Genomic DNA, 17942 nt, shown 5'->3' with positions numbered 1-17942 from the left:
TGCTGAATGTGGGTTGGCAATTTTAAACTCATAAGGAATTATAAGCCCAGGTTTCCTACCGATGTCTTCCTTCACCGAGTATCAGTGGTGTCTAAATCTTAGAAAGTAGGTACAAAGAACTCTGAAAACCTCACATGGGTACTTTTTTTAGGGCGAGAAAATCGTCCAATGACTTCTCTCGCCTTGGACGAGGCCAGAGGGAGTGTCAGACTCTTACTGATTAAAAACCACCCCGTTCCTACTCCTGCTTTTCGAACCGGAGCCCCGGTAAACCCGCTAAGTAGTCCGCAGCTCCGAATCAGGCTAAGAACTTCACGGAGCGATTTTCACGCGCCCGCCGCAGTGGCGGAACTGCGGTTTTGTTTCCAAACTCACGAAACCGGTTGTTTGCGCGGTTGCCGCCGCAGTTGCAATTATCGCCCGCAAACGTGGCGGTCGATGATCGCAAGACTGACGGGCAGTTAACGATCAGTTGAAGTCCAGACCGCCATGGACACACATCAGAAACGAGCTGTTGCGTTATTACTTCACAGAAGAATTAAAAAAATGACCCAAAAGGTTCTGGGTGCATCCCTTGATTCAGGATAGTGATCGTTATGGATTATTTCCACTGCGATCGCCCGCCAATCGACCGCAGAGCGCGCGGGCGCAACCCGCCGAGGCTGCGGGTGACCGCGGCCCGCGCGATTCTACTAGCTGCCCGCCGGTGCAGCGGGACCCGCAAACAACCGCGCAGACTGCGGGCGTAAACCGCGTCGTGAAATGTGCTTTAATTTTTTACATGTATATCTGCACTCTACGGAAATCGCTCCGTGAGTTCTTAGTCTTAGGCATCAGCCCTACTAGGCCCCATCTACATGGGTACTTTAATAGGGGGTGAGCCTGTCGCTATATATTGGGCACAATTCTAGACTCTGTGCTACTACTGAGAAATTTTCGAAAAACCGAAAAAAGCCCAGTCATAAATATTCATTGGCAGTAAAAATGTTACAAAATAGAAAATAAAACACGAAGTATTATAAACATTGTTTAATAAGCACTTTCTGACAATACAATAAACATTTGTTTGTGTTAAATTAATACTCTCACATGACACGGGGGTGGCGATGGCATGACATTTTCAACAATGTTCATCAATTTAATGAATATCTTAAATTATATTAACATGTTATGACTAGTCTATGACATGACAAATCGTGTGGTTTGTGCAAAATTACATCAAAGCCTATCTATTTGATATTATTCAATATCTTTGTACAAATGTTGGATATTTTTACATATTTTACAATGTGCTTTGGACTAATAACAACCTTAACTAGTTTGTAATTAAGTAGTTTTTAAGTTGCCGCCAGTTTTTATTTGAGGGAACTTACATTAGACAAATAGTGTATTTTCAGGTCTGAATGAGGTAAGATTCGAGTACAATACAACATTAAAATTAGGCCGTAAGTAGTTTAAAACATTAATATAGTGTATAAATAATATAAATAATTTAATTTATTAGATCTTAGTGTGTTACAATTCATTTAAATTTACGATAAAGTGGTCTCATCTAATTTGGTTTTACGGTTAAAATATAGTTAGTAGAATATAGTGACAAATCACGGATATAGAACAAAATATTTTAATTATTTAAGTCACAATTTAAGAGCCCTATTTCATTGGTACCATCATCGTACGACCACCGATGTATCTACATAGAGACACCAAAACAAACTCTAGAGTTGATTTGTTTACACACACTAGACACCAGACGAATACGACTAATAACTAACATATGAAATATACAACTTACTATCGTGAACTATTCCAGATTTTTAGTTTCAAGCTCATTAATATGAGTCCTGATGTGACCTGAAACTGGTTGAGCTTTTCTCGAATAGTTCACATGTGTAAGTTTGTATGTTTCTATTAATTTACGACTGCATAGTTTATGTTGGTTGGACGTGCGACCATGGCGTCTTTATGAAAAAGGGCTCAAAAGATAAACGCACACTTATCACTAGATTTTTTTTAATATAAATACAAATGAATATTTTACGCCCATCCCCTCAAGAATGGGGAAGTCTTATTGCTTAGTAAATAAATTAGTTGGACGCGTTACTCACGGTAGACATCCATTTGTAAAACCTTAGAATTAGACCCAAGCGCGCTTGGTAAGAACTGGCCTTAAACTCGAAACATCGTGGTTTGAATATAGTTCACGTTTAAACTAGAAATAACTCTGATACTGAGATTTTCTTCTTTGTAATCGACATATAAAAGCATTTTTAGTTGGTTATGATAACGATGCAATTTATGCTATTTACGATAGTCAATTGGCATTTAGATAGGATATATATCTATGAATAAATGTTCATCTTTAGATATGATATGTTCAAATGTTCTGACTCACGGATGGTAATACTATCGCCGAAATAGTTGTCACGTGAAATTTTTTGTCACGATTGAATCATTGGACAATTACAATAATTATTGCAAAAAACGACTCTAAAACAAAACACTAAGGTGGAATTTACGAACAAAAGACAACACTCTCAATAAAAAAGCACGAATAAAGGTAAGCGTCCACAGGCCCGCATCGTACGCATTCCGTATGACGTCATCAGTACGCATCACATGTAGGCATTACTGATGATGCGGTGCGTACGATGCGGATCAGTGGACGCAGTTGTATGAGTTTCTATACAAGACAAACTAAAATCCGTTGATTGCGATGCGAGCCTGTAGACGCTTACCTTAAGCAATAAGGTGCTCCCACACAGCAGTTATATAACGTTATACAACATTGTGTAACATTTATAACAGCATGTAACATACTCTACAACCACTGTTATAATTTGTTTAAACACAAATGTTATTGTTACACATTGTTGTATAACGTTATATAACCGCTGTGTGGGAGCACCATTAAACACTAGGTCCAGAATTATTTCCAATTTAAACATGAACTATATTCAACGCACACGAACGCTCAAGTACAGGAAGAGCAGACCAAGTCTTCAGAGCTCGTCATCGAAGTGCTCCCCCATCAGGTCGCTGCCGTAGTCCGTGGCCTCGCTGCCCACGAACACGTCGTGGTGCTGCAGGATCTCCTCGAAGGAGAGCAGGTCGTCGTGGTCATCATCAGCCGATGCGAACAGGTGGTCCACTTCCTCGTCCGCTATTTCACTGAAGAGAGAATAAATAGGGGTAAATAATTCATAGCTTAACTTAATCTGGATGTCATTGGGAGGTGCCTAGTTCAGCAGTGGATGTCTTATAGATGATAGGATGATGATATGTCTGACGCTAGATAACCTCTACTATCTACACTTTTTTAATATTTTGTGTCACAGTGCAAAAATGGATTTATATGGCATCTCCTCTTTGTACTTGCTTCATGCACCACTCATAATTATTTGACGTCCTAATATAAATAAACCTGGACTTTTTAAGCCCTCCTGTGACCAACCCACGTGGAGTTTAACCTTTCGTCAGCGGGTATATGAGACAACAATAGAATACACATTGTGTCTCGCACTGATCAGTGCTTCAGCATACGACGGGTTAAGGAATGTTATATTTCTTGCCTTTTTATTCTTAAAAGGAGTAATAATAATAATATATTCTAATCTAACTATTATTGTAGCGATATGAGAATGGACAAAACTATAACAACATACCATACTAATCTGGTGCGGATATGGTACGATTAGAAATGGCTGTAAACTTGAAAATTATTTCTTTTTCGCACCGATAAGGAATGTGGAGAGAAAAGATTTACAGTTTTACTTTGTAACACTTCATTTGAACCGAAGATATATAGATGTATGTAATGTAACGACGCGTGACGTCTGAATGTAATGTGACAATTTAGAACGATAACAATCCCTAATATTAATATAATTTCGTACAAGTAGGTCGCTTCCATCCAGCAGATATGAAAGAATTACAGGAAGTCTTTTGGTTGATTTCAAATGATGATGATGAGGGGTATACAGCGCATCATCATCCTGTCAGCTACAAAAGCCGTCCACTCCTGAACATAGACTTGCCCCAATGACTTTCAGATAGGCCAGTTGAAAGCGACCTCCTATCAAAACCAGAACGCGTTCGGCGCTCTGATTGGTTGATTTATTTGAGCCGGCCAATCAGAGCGCCGAACGCGCTCTCGTTTCGTTTATTTTAAACGTTAAGCAAACTGGTACTAGGGATCTAGCAGCTATGACCTTAGACAGGTCGTCTGTTCATCTTATGGGATGGTAATGTGGCTTCCTTTCGAGAATTCTGTGCCTCATCGGCCGTCAGTTGTACGTGCTATGCAAGATAAAGATGACTCACTCATTATCGGGTATGATCCAGCTGTGTATCTCCTGCAGGTCGATGATGCCGTCCTTGTTCAGGTCCAGGTCGTTGTCGAACTTGTCCTTCTCCGATATCAGCCATACTTTGTCCTGCTGGTTACCTGTGGACAACAGCGATCACAATTATTACCTCGCTTAATAAAAGTATGCATAATTCATAATTTCTATGACTTAATTCTTACAACCGCCCAATTAAATATCAATGACCGTGCCCCTACCACGCAACTACAAGACTAAAAAATATACCTGCACTAAATAAGGAGGAGCAATCGTGTGAATAGAATGAAAAAATCATGCATGTTCTCATGACATGAGCGGGAAGGACACGGAAATATATGTCGCATATATGCGACACAGGCGGTTAAAGGGTTAATTAATCTATAGTACAGATTACATACTAATAGATAAAGCTGAAGAGTTTGTTTGAACGCGCTAATCTCCGGAACTACTAGTCCGATTTAAATAGTAGAACAGCGGGTGAAACCGTATGGAAGAAGCTAGTTTACTATGTTTGTAATTGTTACAAGTCACATCATTACTACGGACTATGAGCCCCTGTCGTGGATTGAAAATAGTCGAACTCAAGTAACCTTGTCGAACAGTATCCTAAATTACATCGTGTGTGATCTTAGTTCTAAATCGGGACAATTAACAATTAGTTCGTGCATATCAAAACGGTGTCAACTGGCGAGACTAATTAATGTGTGTCAGTCATTTGAATGTGTGTCAGTGTAGCAAGAAACGTAATAAATCATAATATGTACATAGTGCACAATTAATGTGTCACCAGTCACAAATAAATAAATTAAGAAATATTTGTATTAAAGTTATCGACTTAAATTAATCGACTGCACGTTTGGTGCGGTGCCTGGGCAAAGTTTAGCGGTTTCGATTTCCGCACGGAGCAACTTCTTTTGTGTGATCCACAAATTGTTGTTTCGGGTCTGGATGTGATGTGTATATGAACTTGTATGTTTGTAAACGCACCCACGATACAGGAGAAAATAATAGTGTGGGACAACGTTTTATTAATAAACAAATAAATAAACTAGCGTTTATGCTTTATCCTTACCAATAAAATAACATAAACGCGTGAATAGTGTATTGGTTTGTCTTTCATTCATATCATAAAAGAAGATTTTTATGGTATAACTAGTTACTTCCGCGCAGTTTTCCTTTTGATCGTAGCGTGATGTTTTAAAACCTATAAACTTCCCCCATAAGACTATCCAACACCTAAATAATTATTCAATTAGGAGCAGTAGTTCCTGAGATAAGAGCGTTTAGACAAACAAACACACTCATCGGCTTTATCTAAAAATGTATACATTTCGGAATTTTCGGAGATAACTGAAGTCTATAGAGAGTGATATAAAGTTACTTTTATTTTTCTTGGCGAACAATGCTCGTTTGTTCTTTGCATGAGAAGCCCTAGCTTAGAAACTAGTTATAGATTGATATCCCTTTTACGTTTTTATAAAACTATTGTGAGACATACTAAATTAACTAAAAATTATGGTTTACTCAAGTAAATTAATGGAGAAAAGCTACGTCTAACTAATGAAGTAAATCGATTGTATTATTGCTCATAGATACTTATTCAGTCCAACGTATTGTTTATGAGGTTGTAGCGTACAAACAAAGAACAATACTACTTTGTTTATTTTATTTTTTAAAACAACAAAAGATATTGTTTGTTTTCGACGTACGTCTGCGTTTATTTATTAAGATAGTTAAGTCAGCTATATATTATATAGTCGTTGAGTAAACATTTGAATGAGTAGTATCTCTGATGTGTAAAGTTAAAGTCAAAACTATTTATTTTAAACTAACTGGCCCCGCAAACTTAGAACCGCCTCAAACATTTTTTTCTCACCCTTCCCTAGACTTCCATTAATAATAATTTAAGACTAAATTTGCCAAATTGGCCCAGCTGTTCTCGAGTTTTAGCGAGACTAACGAATAGCAATAGATTTTTATAGTCAGTCGTAACATACTAAGAATTAAATTTAAAAACTAATAAATAAACTAACTAATTCGCCTTCCAGGCAGTAAACGCGTTGGTGGACAACAGACTTATAAACGTTAACAAAAATGGAATATAATAATAAAGACTACAAAAAAAACTATGAATACCGACATTTGACCTCAAAGGTGGGCGTCGCAATACAAAAAATATGTATGCAATTAAATGTACATCTTATCAACTTCACAATAGAGTTAAAATTCGTAACCCTATAAATAAAAAAATTATAACAAGCTAATTTTAATCCTATTTAAGGTTAAGGTTGCGCTTGGATTAATTAAGTTCCGTGCATATATTATGACCATTGTCTGGTTTAGATAGTGTTACTGACACGTTGCAGAGATTATCAGATGTTACATAATAGGGGAGTAAACTTTTACGTAATTATTGGACGCTAATTTACGTAAGTTCAGGAATTAAAGTCCCTAAGTCAATAGTCTAAAAACAAAAATTGATATATACAACTTACTTCAGATGAACTATTCGAGAAAAGTTCGACTAATTTCAAGTCACATCGGGACTCATAATCTCATATTTGCATTCTGATATATAAAAATATGCCCGGAATCCTTGCGACCAACGAGCCAGGCGAAGCTATTAGTAAAAGAAACAAAAACAGGCAAATAAAAGAAACAACAAGCTTTTCCTACATTAACTTACCTCTCTCTCCAATGTACTCGTTGAAGTCTATACTGCCATCCTTGTTGAGGTCCTTCTCTCTGAGGGTCTGGTTGATGAGGAACTGGTGCATCTCCTTGTGCTCCTCGGGGTTTGTGAACACCTGGGTGTGAGATACATGATTTTAGAGAAGGAATGTTGATGCTAACCACTTTGACAAGGACATATTTTTGACCCCTTTATCACTACATGCTATAAAACAAACTCGCTTTTTCTGTCCCTATGTATACTTAAATCTTTAAAACTATGCAACGGATTTTGATGCGTTCTTTAAATAGATAGAGTTATTCAAGAGGAAGGTTTGTATTTATAATACATGCATAATGTATCACCATTACATCACTACTTACCATCAGGTGGGATTGTAGTCAAGCATTAGTTTATATCGAATAAAAAAATGTATCACCATTGCGGGTCGCTAGTAAAATATATAATAAAAAGTGTGATATACTTACTTGGAATTCGTTGAGATCCAGCTTGCCATCACCGTTGGCGTCTGCCACAGCCCACATCGCTTTCTCCTCTTGTAATATCTGAAACAAAAACAAGGATTAAATAAAACTTGCTACTTTTAAAACCTTAGTATGATTTTGCTTTACCCCCTTCCCAATCTTCCCAATCCCCAATTCCACAACAACCCTTAAATTCCTAACCCCCATAAGGCCGGCAATGTAACGCCTCTGGTGTTTCAAGTGTCCATGGGCGGCGGCGATTGCTTACCATCAGGAGATACATCTGCTATTCCAAAAAAAAATTCAAAGATATTTCAACCATCAAACCTGCAAAAAGTTACCATAATAATATTCTATTATATTAGTCCAGGTGTACATACCAGTCCAGAGTCACCCGTATCCTCAGGGCCCACTTCATCCTCAGACTCCACTCCGAAGGCATCATGTAAGTACTCGTTCCACGTCACAGCACCGTCACGGTCCTCGTCAGCTTCCAATAGGCGCTCCTGAGCCTCTTCCCGGGACAAATTACTGATGAAAGGGAAAGAAAATGTTTATCTTAACTATTTAGTCATTTTAAATATTTAGTAATTATCTTTTATCGATTTTGCTCATCACATTGTGGAAAACACGGCTGTATTTAATTTACTATCGTTAAGCCTCTTCTACACTAGGAACATTATTTTGTTGAGCGACATGTGTCCCCAGAGACATCGGCCGATGTCGGGCGACATTGTTGACTGTGCGACAAGGAACAGTTTCAACAATGTCGCGGCGATGTCCTAGTGGGGAGGAGGCTTTATCCTTTATGTACTTTTTATGAATATACACACACATGTTTATGTAAATAAAGAAATCTTAAATCTTGACATTATAACTGACCCCACAACTATCCATTGAGTGAATTAAAATATAATGTTCCTTATGATTACAAATCTTCTTAAAATAATGCTACTACAGAAATGCAATCCAATATTACTCTTCATTATAGTTTTAATAGAAGAAAAAGCAATAATTTTCTTTAGCTGTATAATCACTCAAAGTGTGTAATCACTTTACAAGTCTACAATACCAATACCACCACAAATGCATGAAAATAGTAATAATAATAACTTAAACCTGAACTTAAAATGTTTGTAAAATAAATTGAAACCTATATAAATAGCATTATTAGTAATTCAAGGTGACATATACTGAATTTCAATTAGTTTCAGCACTTTAATTTTAATGACCAATGTACCTACATAATTAAACTATGTGCATACTTCTATGGACATAATTAAAATTGAAATTAAAATATTTATTGATAGGTACACAAAGAAAATATTTATACATTTTGTACTAGACATTTCCCGAGTTTTCTACTGTGTGAATTAAATTCTAACATCATACTTCAATTGAACTCCACATTCAATATGTTTATATTTATACAAGATAGTCTAGATAGGCAATTTAATGGGATGGTTATTTTGTTCCTTTATCTCGTATTGTATCGTGACGCCTTTTTATCCCCGAAGGTGTAGGCAGAGGTGCACATTACGGCACGTAATGCCACTGTACCCACCCAATTTTCACCATTTGTATACATATGTTATAAGTCCTATGTAATAAAGGGTGAGCCTTTAATCACTACATCTAAAAATCTAGTCTCGCTAAAACTCGAGAACGGCTGGACCAATTTGGCTAATTTTGGTTTTGAATTATTTATAGAAGTCTAGGGAAGGTTTAAAAGGTTAGAAAAATATATTTGAGGCAGTACGAAGTTTGTCGGCTCAGCTAGTTTTAAATAAAAATTCATTGGATTATTTATGACTTTTAATTGAGCCAATAATATTTCCTATTGTGAGTTAAGTTCATATGATATTAGGGGGTGAATACAATACAATATAAATAGATATTAAATATGATATCCAATTATTCAGTACATGCATGCATAGTAGCAATGTACCAAAAAAATTAGCAATTGCTGTTTAAGTAACTTCATGATATAATGGAACATTTTCAAACAATAAAACTTGGGTAATAAATTACCAATTCTGTTCTCAATAAATTAAAATGGTTAGCAAACTTAACTACTATTTAGTCTACAATAATCTACAAAAGAATTTGTCCATGTAACTGTATATTCAGCTGATCAAACTCTGATATATTTACACACTGTTTCAATGACGTCAATTTGAAATTAATTTTATTTTTTTACAGAAATAGTATTGAGAAATACCTGTTCCAGTTTATATTAATAAGTAGGTTTAATAATTATAATGTTTATGATCCATAATATGTACTCAATCAAACCAATTATCGAGACATAAACAAACTGTTTAGTGTCCAATTGTAGATTTTGATTATAATTAGTAGTGCTTTTAATACTCTTATACACAGTGATTAATTAGACAATAACCATTCACAATATGACTGACTTTACAATATTGTTATTAATTGGTGCAGTATTCGGTCTGTAAGTATCCTAATAAGGTAATAAACTAAATATAGTTTTATTCATCTTATTCATGCAGATGCAAAAAAAAGGTTATATTAACCTAATAAGAGTACAAGATTAAGATTAGAAAAGAGAAAATAACTTACAGGAAAGATTTTAAGATCCACTTTTTAAGTTCCAGCCGGTCTATGTGCTCGTCTCCATTCAAGTCCATTTTGGGCAGCAGCAGCCCGAGCCGCCGCTTCGACTCATCGGGGCTCAGCTTGTCGAACTCCTCCGCCTCGCGCACGCTGCCTATAGAAATGTAGTACATTAGGGCCAGAACTAGCGGCACCAAAATAAACAAAGTGTTCCTAACCGACATCTCGGCACGCGCCGACTGCTATCGCATTTCTTATCAACTGAGCAAGTTGTTGCAAAACCTTACGAGCCAGCGGCCGGTCGACGTCACAAAAAAGCAGTAAATAAGTAATGGTACCCAGAATGGCCTCGTGGTCGAACTCCGAGTTGTGTCCGGAGTCGCCGTAGTGCTCGTAGTCCCTCGCTCGGAAGCTCCCGTCCGTCTCCCGCTCCAGGTTGTCGATGCTGTGCCCGTGCACCGCCGCCGAGCCACAATACAACGACATGTTGTAAGTCAAAAGAACACACAATAAGTATTTTAAAGCCATTTTAATGCACTCTGCTACAATTTTATCTTCGTCTTATTATTATTCAAATTTCATTATATTGTTTATTTTCAAAAATAACATTGACGGAGCCAAAGAAATATCACAATTTTGATTATTACATGACACTTTGACTGTGACGGTGTTGCCATTAGACATTCGTTATAAAAAAGTTCTTTTAAATAAACTTGTAACCTGTAAATTACAATAACTGTGTTTTTAATTTGTATTCTAATTGAACAACTTTTCTAGAAACAATCTAATTACTACAATTATAATTTGACCATTAAAGTCTATGTAATAGTTGGCAATCGCTATGTAATAATCGGGGTACAGACAGAGCGTTTTGGGTCGGGAATGCTGATGGCCTTGGGAGGTGACGAATGAAAAGATCCATGATCTATTGAATGCACATTAATAATGCCATACTCAGATTTCATGGGTGTTTATTATCCGACATACCAATGTTCTGTCACGTTTCGAAATATGAACAGTGTGATATTGATATCCATTGCCGATAGTTTAGCCACGATGATATTATCTAGACAGTACTTACTAGCGACCCGTCCCAGCTTCGCATGGGTGCAATGGTGATATATTATGCATGTATTATACCTACATATAAATCTTACTCTTGAATCACTACATAGGTACCTATTAAAAAAAACATCATCAAAATCCGTTACAAAGTTTTAAATTTTACCTAAGCATAAAAGGGATCTCCCTTTGTATAGGGACAGAGAAAGCGACTTTGTTTTATACTACCTAAGTATGTCGTGACGTGATTGTAACTCGGAATACTAGAATACTGAATAAGTAATATTACAGTGGTTTAGCCGACTCATTGCCACACTCGGAGAGATTTAATGAATACCTACCTAACTTAAAGTATTCCTTAGTAACAATTTTGTATAAAATACAAATGCTAAGGACTGGGTTAACTAGCCATTAAAAGACAGTGTTTAGAGTTTAGCTTATAGTTAAACCCGCACGCATATACCAATGCCAGAGCTTCGGACTATCTAGCGGGTTTTCCGGAGCTCCGGCTCGAAAATCAGGAGTAGGGACGGGGTGGTTTTTAGTCATTAAGAGTCTTACACTCCCTTCCGCCTCACCCAGGGCGAAATACATAAACTGATATGCGTGCGGAATAAAAAAGAAATAACAATTTATCTTGAGATATTTATTTTTGTTTACAAAATAATAATACAAAGAATAAGTACGGATACTTAAGTAGTTCACAACTTCACATTTTACTCTTAAAAACTTAGACTTCCTACCTAAGTAGCTAGACACTTGAGGAAGTCTTTAAAACTGTTTAGTTAGGTAACCGTTTCTAATGGCAATAGCCTGGGTTTTAATGTCTTTGTCTTGACCTAAACCCAATCCTTACCTGGCAACGCACTAGTAACTCCTCTGGTGTCATGGGTATCGGTGATTCGTCTACTCAAGAGTAATCGAGAGTAATTTTATTTCAATAATAACGTTTCATTGCCACATAACAACACATCTTTTACTCCCTAAAGGGATGATAAAGGCGGGTTATACAGCGAAATATTACATTTACGTAGGTCTGCCATTCCACAGTTTGACGTTATTTGCCATAATGACCGTAACAAATTGCCTTCCTCATAAGCTTAAAAAATCTCTAACACGCTTGTACCGAAAAATATAAGCCTGATGCCCTAAAATGAGAATAGGTAGTAAAGGTCATTCTCCAGTTTCATGATGAAAAAAAAATCAGAGATTTTCGAATTCAATATTTTTCATCTCCTGTGTCAAGGATGCGTTTACAAACATGCAAGTTCAGACGCACCTCACACCCAGATCCGAAACAACAAATTGTGCATCACACAAAGAGTTTCTTCATGCGGGAATCGAACCCGCTACACAGTTAGTGGCAGCCAGCGACCGTGCCAATCGCTCAGAAATATGTACTGATAATGTGTGTAAGTCAAACCAATGAAAACAGTGGTTACGGTAATTAGGCAAAGAATGTCAGACTGGAGATTGGCTGACAAAACATCGAGATGTGACGTGACATCACGTCGCCGTTTATTTCAATAAATTGTTGGCTGCCATCACGATCATCGTGATTCGTCTGCTAGCAATATGGTTGGGGTATGCCACCAGGAACTTGGACAAATGCTTCCGAACCTCGCCGACCACGAGCGGCAGATGAGTGCGCGTGTCCTGGTTGCCCATATCCAAGTTTATTATTGCATCTTCTAAGAATCTGGAAAAATAATTCATTATTAACTCGTCTCTCTAGTTAAACGATGTTCACCTGTGCAACGAGAATAAACAAGGTAATCGTAATATTGAGGTTTTCTCCATATTTCAAATGTAGTATTCTTAAACCAAATGCGGATGTCCATGGGTGACGCTGATTGCTTACCATCAGGTGACCCGTCTGCTCGTTTGGCCCTTATTCCATAAAAAGTTTCTAATCTTTACCTGCATTTGAGCTGAGTTTCGTGCAACATATCAGTGGCTAGTTGCTGCACCAGAGACATCAGGACATGCTGCTTCAGACTGCAGGGTGCTGCGAACACCTGGCCAGGGTCCACGGCGCGGCAGGCCACCATCACCAGGGACAGGTCACCGGCAGACAGTGCTCGCTCGAACGAACCGTTCACATCACCATCTTCAATCAGTTTATTAACTAGCGCTGCTTGCATCTATTAAAAAAAGTAAAATAACTAAAAAATCTGTCAACTATGCTAGCACCACTGTAAACTCGAGTCGCCAGTAGCAGCGCGACATTCGCCGCGTCGTGTGTCGCGGAATGCTCGCTCATGAATATGAGCCTCTAGCATGGCGTGAAACTAGTCGAGTTCCTCGTCAAACAGTTACGTGAGTAAGCCGATAACATAATAATTAATATAGTATGTCTCACGAAATGGTGAAAAGTGGGTGTACATTGAATAGCGGCATTACGTGCCGTAATGTGCACCTCTGCCTACCCCTTCGGGGATAAAAAAAAGGCGTGACGTTGTGTGTGTGTGTATGTCTCACGAAAGTTATAATAAAATCAGCACCACTGTAGTAGACTGATATTATTTTTTCTGTCATTTCTTACCAACTGATCGACGACCGATACGTCTTGGCCAGCCGGTTGTGGTGGCGTGATGGGCTCGAAGTCCACGGAGTCTGGAAGTCCATCAGACACGCTACTCTCCAGTGGCTCCGAGTGGAAGTGGCTGGACAACAAGTCCGTCACCTTCACTCGCCAATCCTTCAATTCTTTTTGAAGTAGTCTGTAAGGAAAATGTGCATAAATTCGTTTTTGTAAGATTGCAACCCTAAGGTCAAATTGAAATTGAAATTTGCCGGAGTCTGTGTTTCCTGATGGGTATAACCTGGTTGTCTTCAAAGCCCGAGTGAATAGGTTGCTTATGGGCAGACGTGCTCGATCGTTGGCCGCATCATAACTTACCATCAGGCGAGATAGCGGCCAAACGTGGACCCATCAAATGTAAAAAGAAATCACTCGAATGGTGATTGATTGGACAACAAAATCGTGACTACTGCTCAACATGTCGCGAGATCAATTCCTGGTCCTACATCGATAAACTGTAGTGGTTCTGAAGACAGGATGAATGTTAAAGGACTGCTAATAACATTAAAATCTACTAACAGAATAATTCTGCTGATGATTCGGAGAGTTGGTATTAAGTAAAGTCCACGTATGTATGATTAAATAAATAAAAATATTAACATACTCCTCGACGGTACACTGCAGTGTGTTGATCATGTTGTGTCTAGGGTTAGAGGTGGCCTCCAGCAGACATTGGTGGCGCTCCAGCGCGCGGCGCAGGGCTCCAGACGTCTTGTATACCGACTTGAACAGCGATGACGACCTGTCTTCCACTGGAGCCGTCAAAGTTATAACAAAATTAATTACACATTACATCGTAATGCTTCGTTTGTTAAGAAATTATTGGGTTCGACAAACAATTTGACTGCACGGTTGGCGCGGTGGCTGGGCAACTGGCTGCCGTGCTATGGGTAGGGTTCAGTACGGGTTCGATTCCCGATTCCTTCACGGACCAACTCTTTGTGGTGATCCACAAATTGTTGTTTCGGGTCTGACACAGGAGAAAACACTAGTGTGGGGCAACATTTAAAAAAAAACAAGTGTGTATGACAAAAGGATCATAATTTTCAAGGTTTCTACGCAAAGCTGTATGGAGCAACAAACTCGCTCGGTAACCAAAGCATTTTGCAATATCGTAAAATGACGTGGGTTAAAAGTGCATAAACTGCGATAGACCGATTGTGATAAGGCACCGTAGCGCCGGCGCCTGTTGTAAATAAACCAACGCAAAATCAGTTTTCAAGCGTGGAAACCTTCTTAGTTCTTACGTAGAGGGTTGTCTAATGTCCAACAGTGGACTCCTGGACTCACCAGAGTTACGAGCTGATGATTAATGATAGCGTTGATGAAAACGGCAGTAGAGGTATGATAATGCGTCAAACATTTAGGTGTACCTGAACCTTTAGTATGAGTTTGCTTTACGTTCAAGGTAATCGAAACGAGAGCACGATTGGCGCTCTAATTGACCGGCGCGATTGAACCAGCCAATCAGAGCGCAGAACGCGTTTCCGTTTCGTTATCGTTCAACGTAAAGCAAACTCGTACTACAGATAGACCTAAATTTTACTGATCTAGAAAAGGACACGAATTTTTAGGTAAGTTAAGTTTTTTTTAAATCACAGACTCACGCTCAATAAACGCCTGTTCGACTATCATATGGATATGCGCGATGAGGCGGCGATGCGACCTCTCGAGGACGGGCAGGTACAGCTTGGACATGTCTCGGCTGAAGCAGCCTCCTATCAGACCACGGACTGACTCCGCCGTGGCCCGCACCATCTGTTCTTTCAACTCCTGTAATAAAAGGCTGATAACTTCAAGTCATATGAGTAATTGTGGGAATCGATTCCATGACAGTTTACGACACGTTACACAATACCCAGTTTTCTTAAATATAAATTAATCTACACGGACCCGAGTCCGTGCCCTTGACATTACCCAGTTTTGTGCTAACAGTGCCGTCTCAAGACCAGACATTCTGGTATTACGGAGAAGATTGAATAACCGTAAAGTAACAGCTTCTTGATAAAAAAAATATTATGAAATCGGGGGCAGACTGGTTGACGAATCAACTCGTGTTTAGCGATCAGCGCCACTACGACATCGTTGTGGGTGTCCATGGCCACCAAAAAGAAAAAAAGCACGTGCACTTTGTTTTATTGTAGCTGTTGAATAAGCTAAGTAACTAGTCTGATACCTCACTCTGCAGAAATTTAATAAGGCTGGCTCTGATCTCGCTGTCCAGAGACATCTCCTTCCTGGCCTCGATGGCATCCAGCAAGGTCTTGGCGCGGCTGTTCACCGCGCTCTCGTCATCTTTGTTACACTCCTCGAGGCTCACCGCTCCAACTCTATAGGTAAAGGTATAAAGTGATAGAGAACTTGTTCTTATGAGGAGAAGGAAGAGGTCCGCATAAGTATTATCTTCCAGTTAAAGGTATCCATGAATTCCGTGTAATAAAAGGCTAGTGAGTCTTTTGCCTAAGGCATAGCCTACGGCAAGCCAACCGTGCAGCCCAATATTATGTGAACTGCACACCGACTGCAATTCAACTGCAATCGGACTGCACGTTTGATTTGCAGTCCTATTGCAGTCGTGTCAACTGCATTCAAACTGCCCTTAAACTGCAATTTGCAGTTGGATTGCAGTTGAAATGCAGCCCGTCTGTCTAGAGCCTACCTACCTATATTAGCTACAATAACTTATAAGTAATCTGTCCCGAGATCGCTTGCTCCTCAGTTCTGTTTATTTTAACTCAATCAAAGAGTCAATAGGTTCTTTGCGAGGTTCGATCCCAGATACACTGTGAAACAAGCGAGTCAGTGCATTTTTAATCATGTAGGTAACCTACCTTTGTGCGATGGCTTTCTTGAGTATATCGACAAATATTTGGTTGTGGGCGAGTTCTGTCTTCTCGAGCAACAGCTTGGAGTTGCGGATCTCTTCCTTCATGGTGGTCAGCAGCCGGCATTGCTCCAGGAACATATCTGGTAGTGTGACAGCTTTTTTAGCACTTGACATTGTATATACTGTTGTAGTTAGATGCTAATTCCAAATTTTTTGTCATGGTGTGTATGAGGTATTTAAGTATGAGCGAGCCATGCTTCGGCACGAATGGGCCGGCTCGACCGGATTGATGCCACGGCCTCACAGAAAACCGACGTGAAACAACGCTTGCGTTGTGTGAGTGAGGTTACCGGAGGCCCAATTCCCCCCTTCCCAATCTTCGATTCCCGAACAACAACCCTTAATTTCCTAACCCCCAAAAAGCCGGCAACGCACTTGTAACGCCTCTGGTGTTTCAAGTGTCCATGGGCGGCGGCGATTGCTTACCATCAGGTGAAACGTCTGCTCGTTTACCGGCGTGTTTCATAAAAAAGGGGTACCTGCTTTGGGAGTTCTCTAGGTTTAAACCAACATGAAAGTAATAGAATTACTTTACTTACTTTATTATGAGCCAATAGTAAAATTTATCAAAACTCACCACTCAACCGGTCAATTTTCTGCTCCATCACCACTAACATATCATTATCGATCATGCGATCTGATATGCCATTCTCTATAATACGCCCATGATGATCACATCGCATTGAGTCAGATATGCCGCTGTCCATCAGCCGCCCATGATCACAATGCATGCACTCCACTGAAGAGTCACTATAAGTACGATGAACTGGCTCTGGTTTGTATATCATCAGGTCTATGCCATTGTCTTCACTAGTTAATGAGTTTAGGGACTGACACCTTCGACGTTCAGGTCGCTCGGTGATGTTATTTTGAAGTTGGTTCTGTTCCATGATGGTACTAGGTGGTACACAATGTTATTTGTGTTGTGTAATGAGATTTGATAGTACATTGTAGGTATGTTGATTTTTGTTTGACGAATTTTTTTCGATACACCCTCGTTTGTTCGTGGTTTCTTTTAGTTGAGCCATTACAACTTATTTTAAACGGTCGTGGCCTGTTTCGAGTATTTCAAAATGATATTAGTTTTAACTGAGTAGGTACTTTCTCAGTTTCCTCATTATAAAAACCTTGTTGTACGAGATAGTCGAGAATGCTATGAAAGTGGAAATGGACCGTGGTCTCAAAGTGAAGATATTTATGAATAAACGCTACAAGTATGATTCTTGTTCTTGTACGACATATTTTTGGTTAGTGGTCTAACAAGTAGTAGATGTCATACCATTTTTACTTTAATTTTCTTTTTGCAGATACTAATAATTTTAGACTA

At 38.9% G+C, this 17942-nt stretch overlaps 2 protein-coding genes across 2 annotated transcripts; both read right to left on the bottom strand.

Moving 5' to 3' along the window:
• Positions 1-1014: 1014 nt before the first annotated feature.
• Positions 1015-10725, bottom strand: LOC118273583 (reticulocalbin-2). Its single transcript, XM_035590631.2, has 7 exons — positions 10421-10725; positions 10089-10236; positions 7883-8033; positions 7506-7583; positions 7033-7153; positions 4324-4447; positions 1015-3171 (listed from the first exon to the last, which is right to left on the bottom strand). Exons 1-7 carry the CDS (start codon positions 10608-10610, stop codon positions 3003-3005), a joined length of 981 nt encoding a protein of 326 aa, XP_035446524.1. The 5' UTR covers positions 10611-10725; the 3' UTR covers positions 1015-3002.
• A 1802-nt stretch (positions 10726-12527) lies between these two features.
• LOC118273284 (enhancer of mRNA-decapping protein 4-like) lies at positions 12528-17561 on the bottom strand. The gene is made up of 8 exons (XM_035590182.2): positions 17193-17561; positions 16560-16695; positions 15905-16058; positions 15336-15501; positions 14333-14480; positions 13690-13867; positions 13065-13288; positions 12528-12843 (listed from the first exon to the last, which is right to left on the bottom strand). Exons 1-8 carry the CDS (start codon positions 17503-17505, stop codon positions 12663-12665), a joined length of 1500 nt encoding a protein of 499 aa, XP_035446075.2. The 5' UTR covers positions 17506-17561; the 3' UTR covers positions 12528-12662.
• Between the last annotated feature and the right edge of the window lie 381 nt (positions 17562-17942).

Source organism: Spodoptera frugiperda, chromosome 1, assembly GCF_023101765.2.
Source record: "Spodoptera frugiperda isolate SF20-4 chromosome 1, AGI-APGP_CSIRO_Sfru_2.0, whole genome shotgun sequence".
NCBI lineage: Eukaryota > Metazoa > Arthropoda > Insecta > Lepidoptera > Noctuidae > Spodoptera > Spodoptera frugiperda.
Note: the sequence above shows the minus strand (reverse complement) of the source record. Positions and strands in the feature narration are given on the sequence as shown.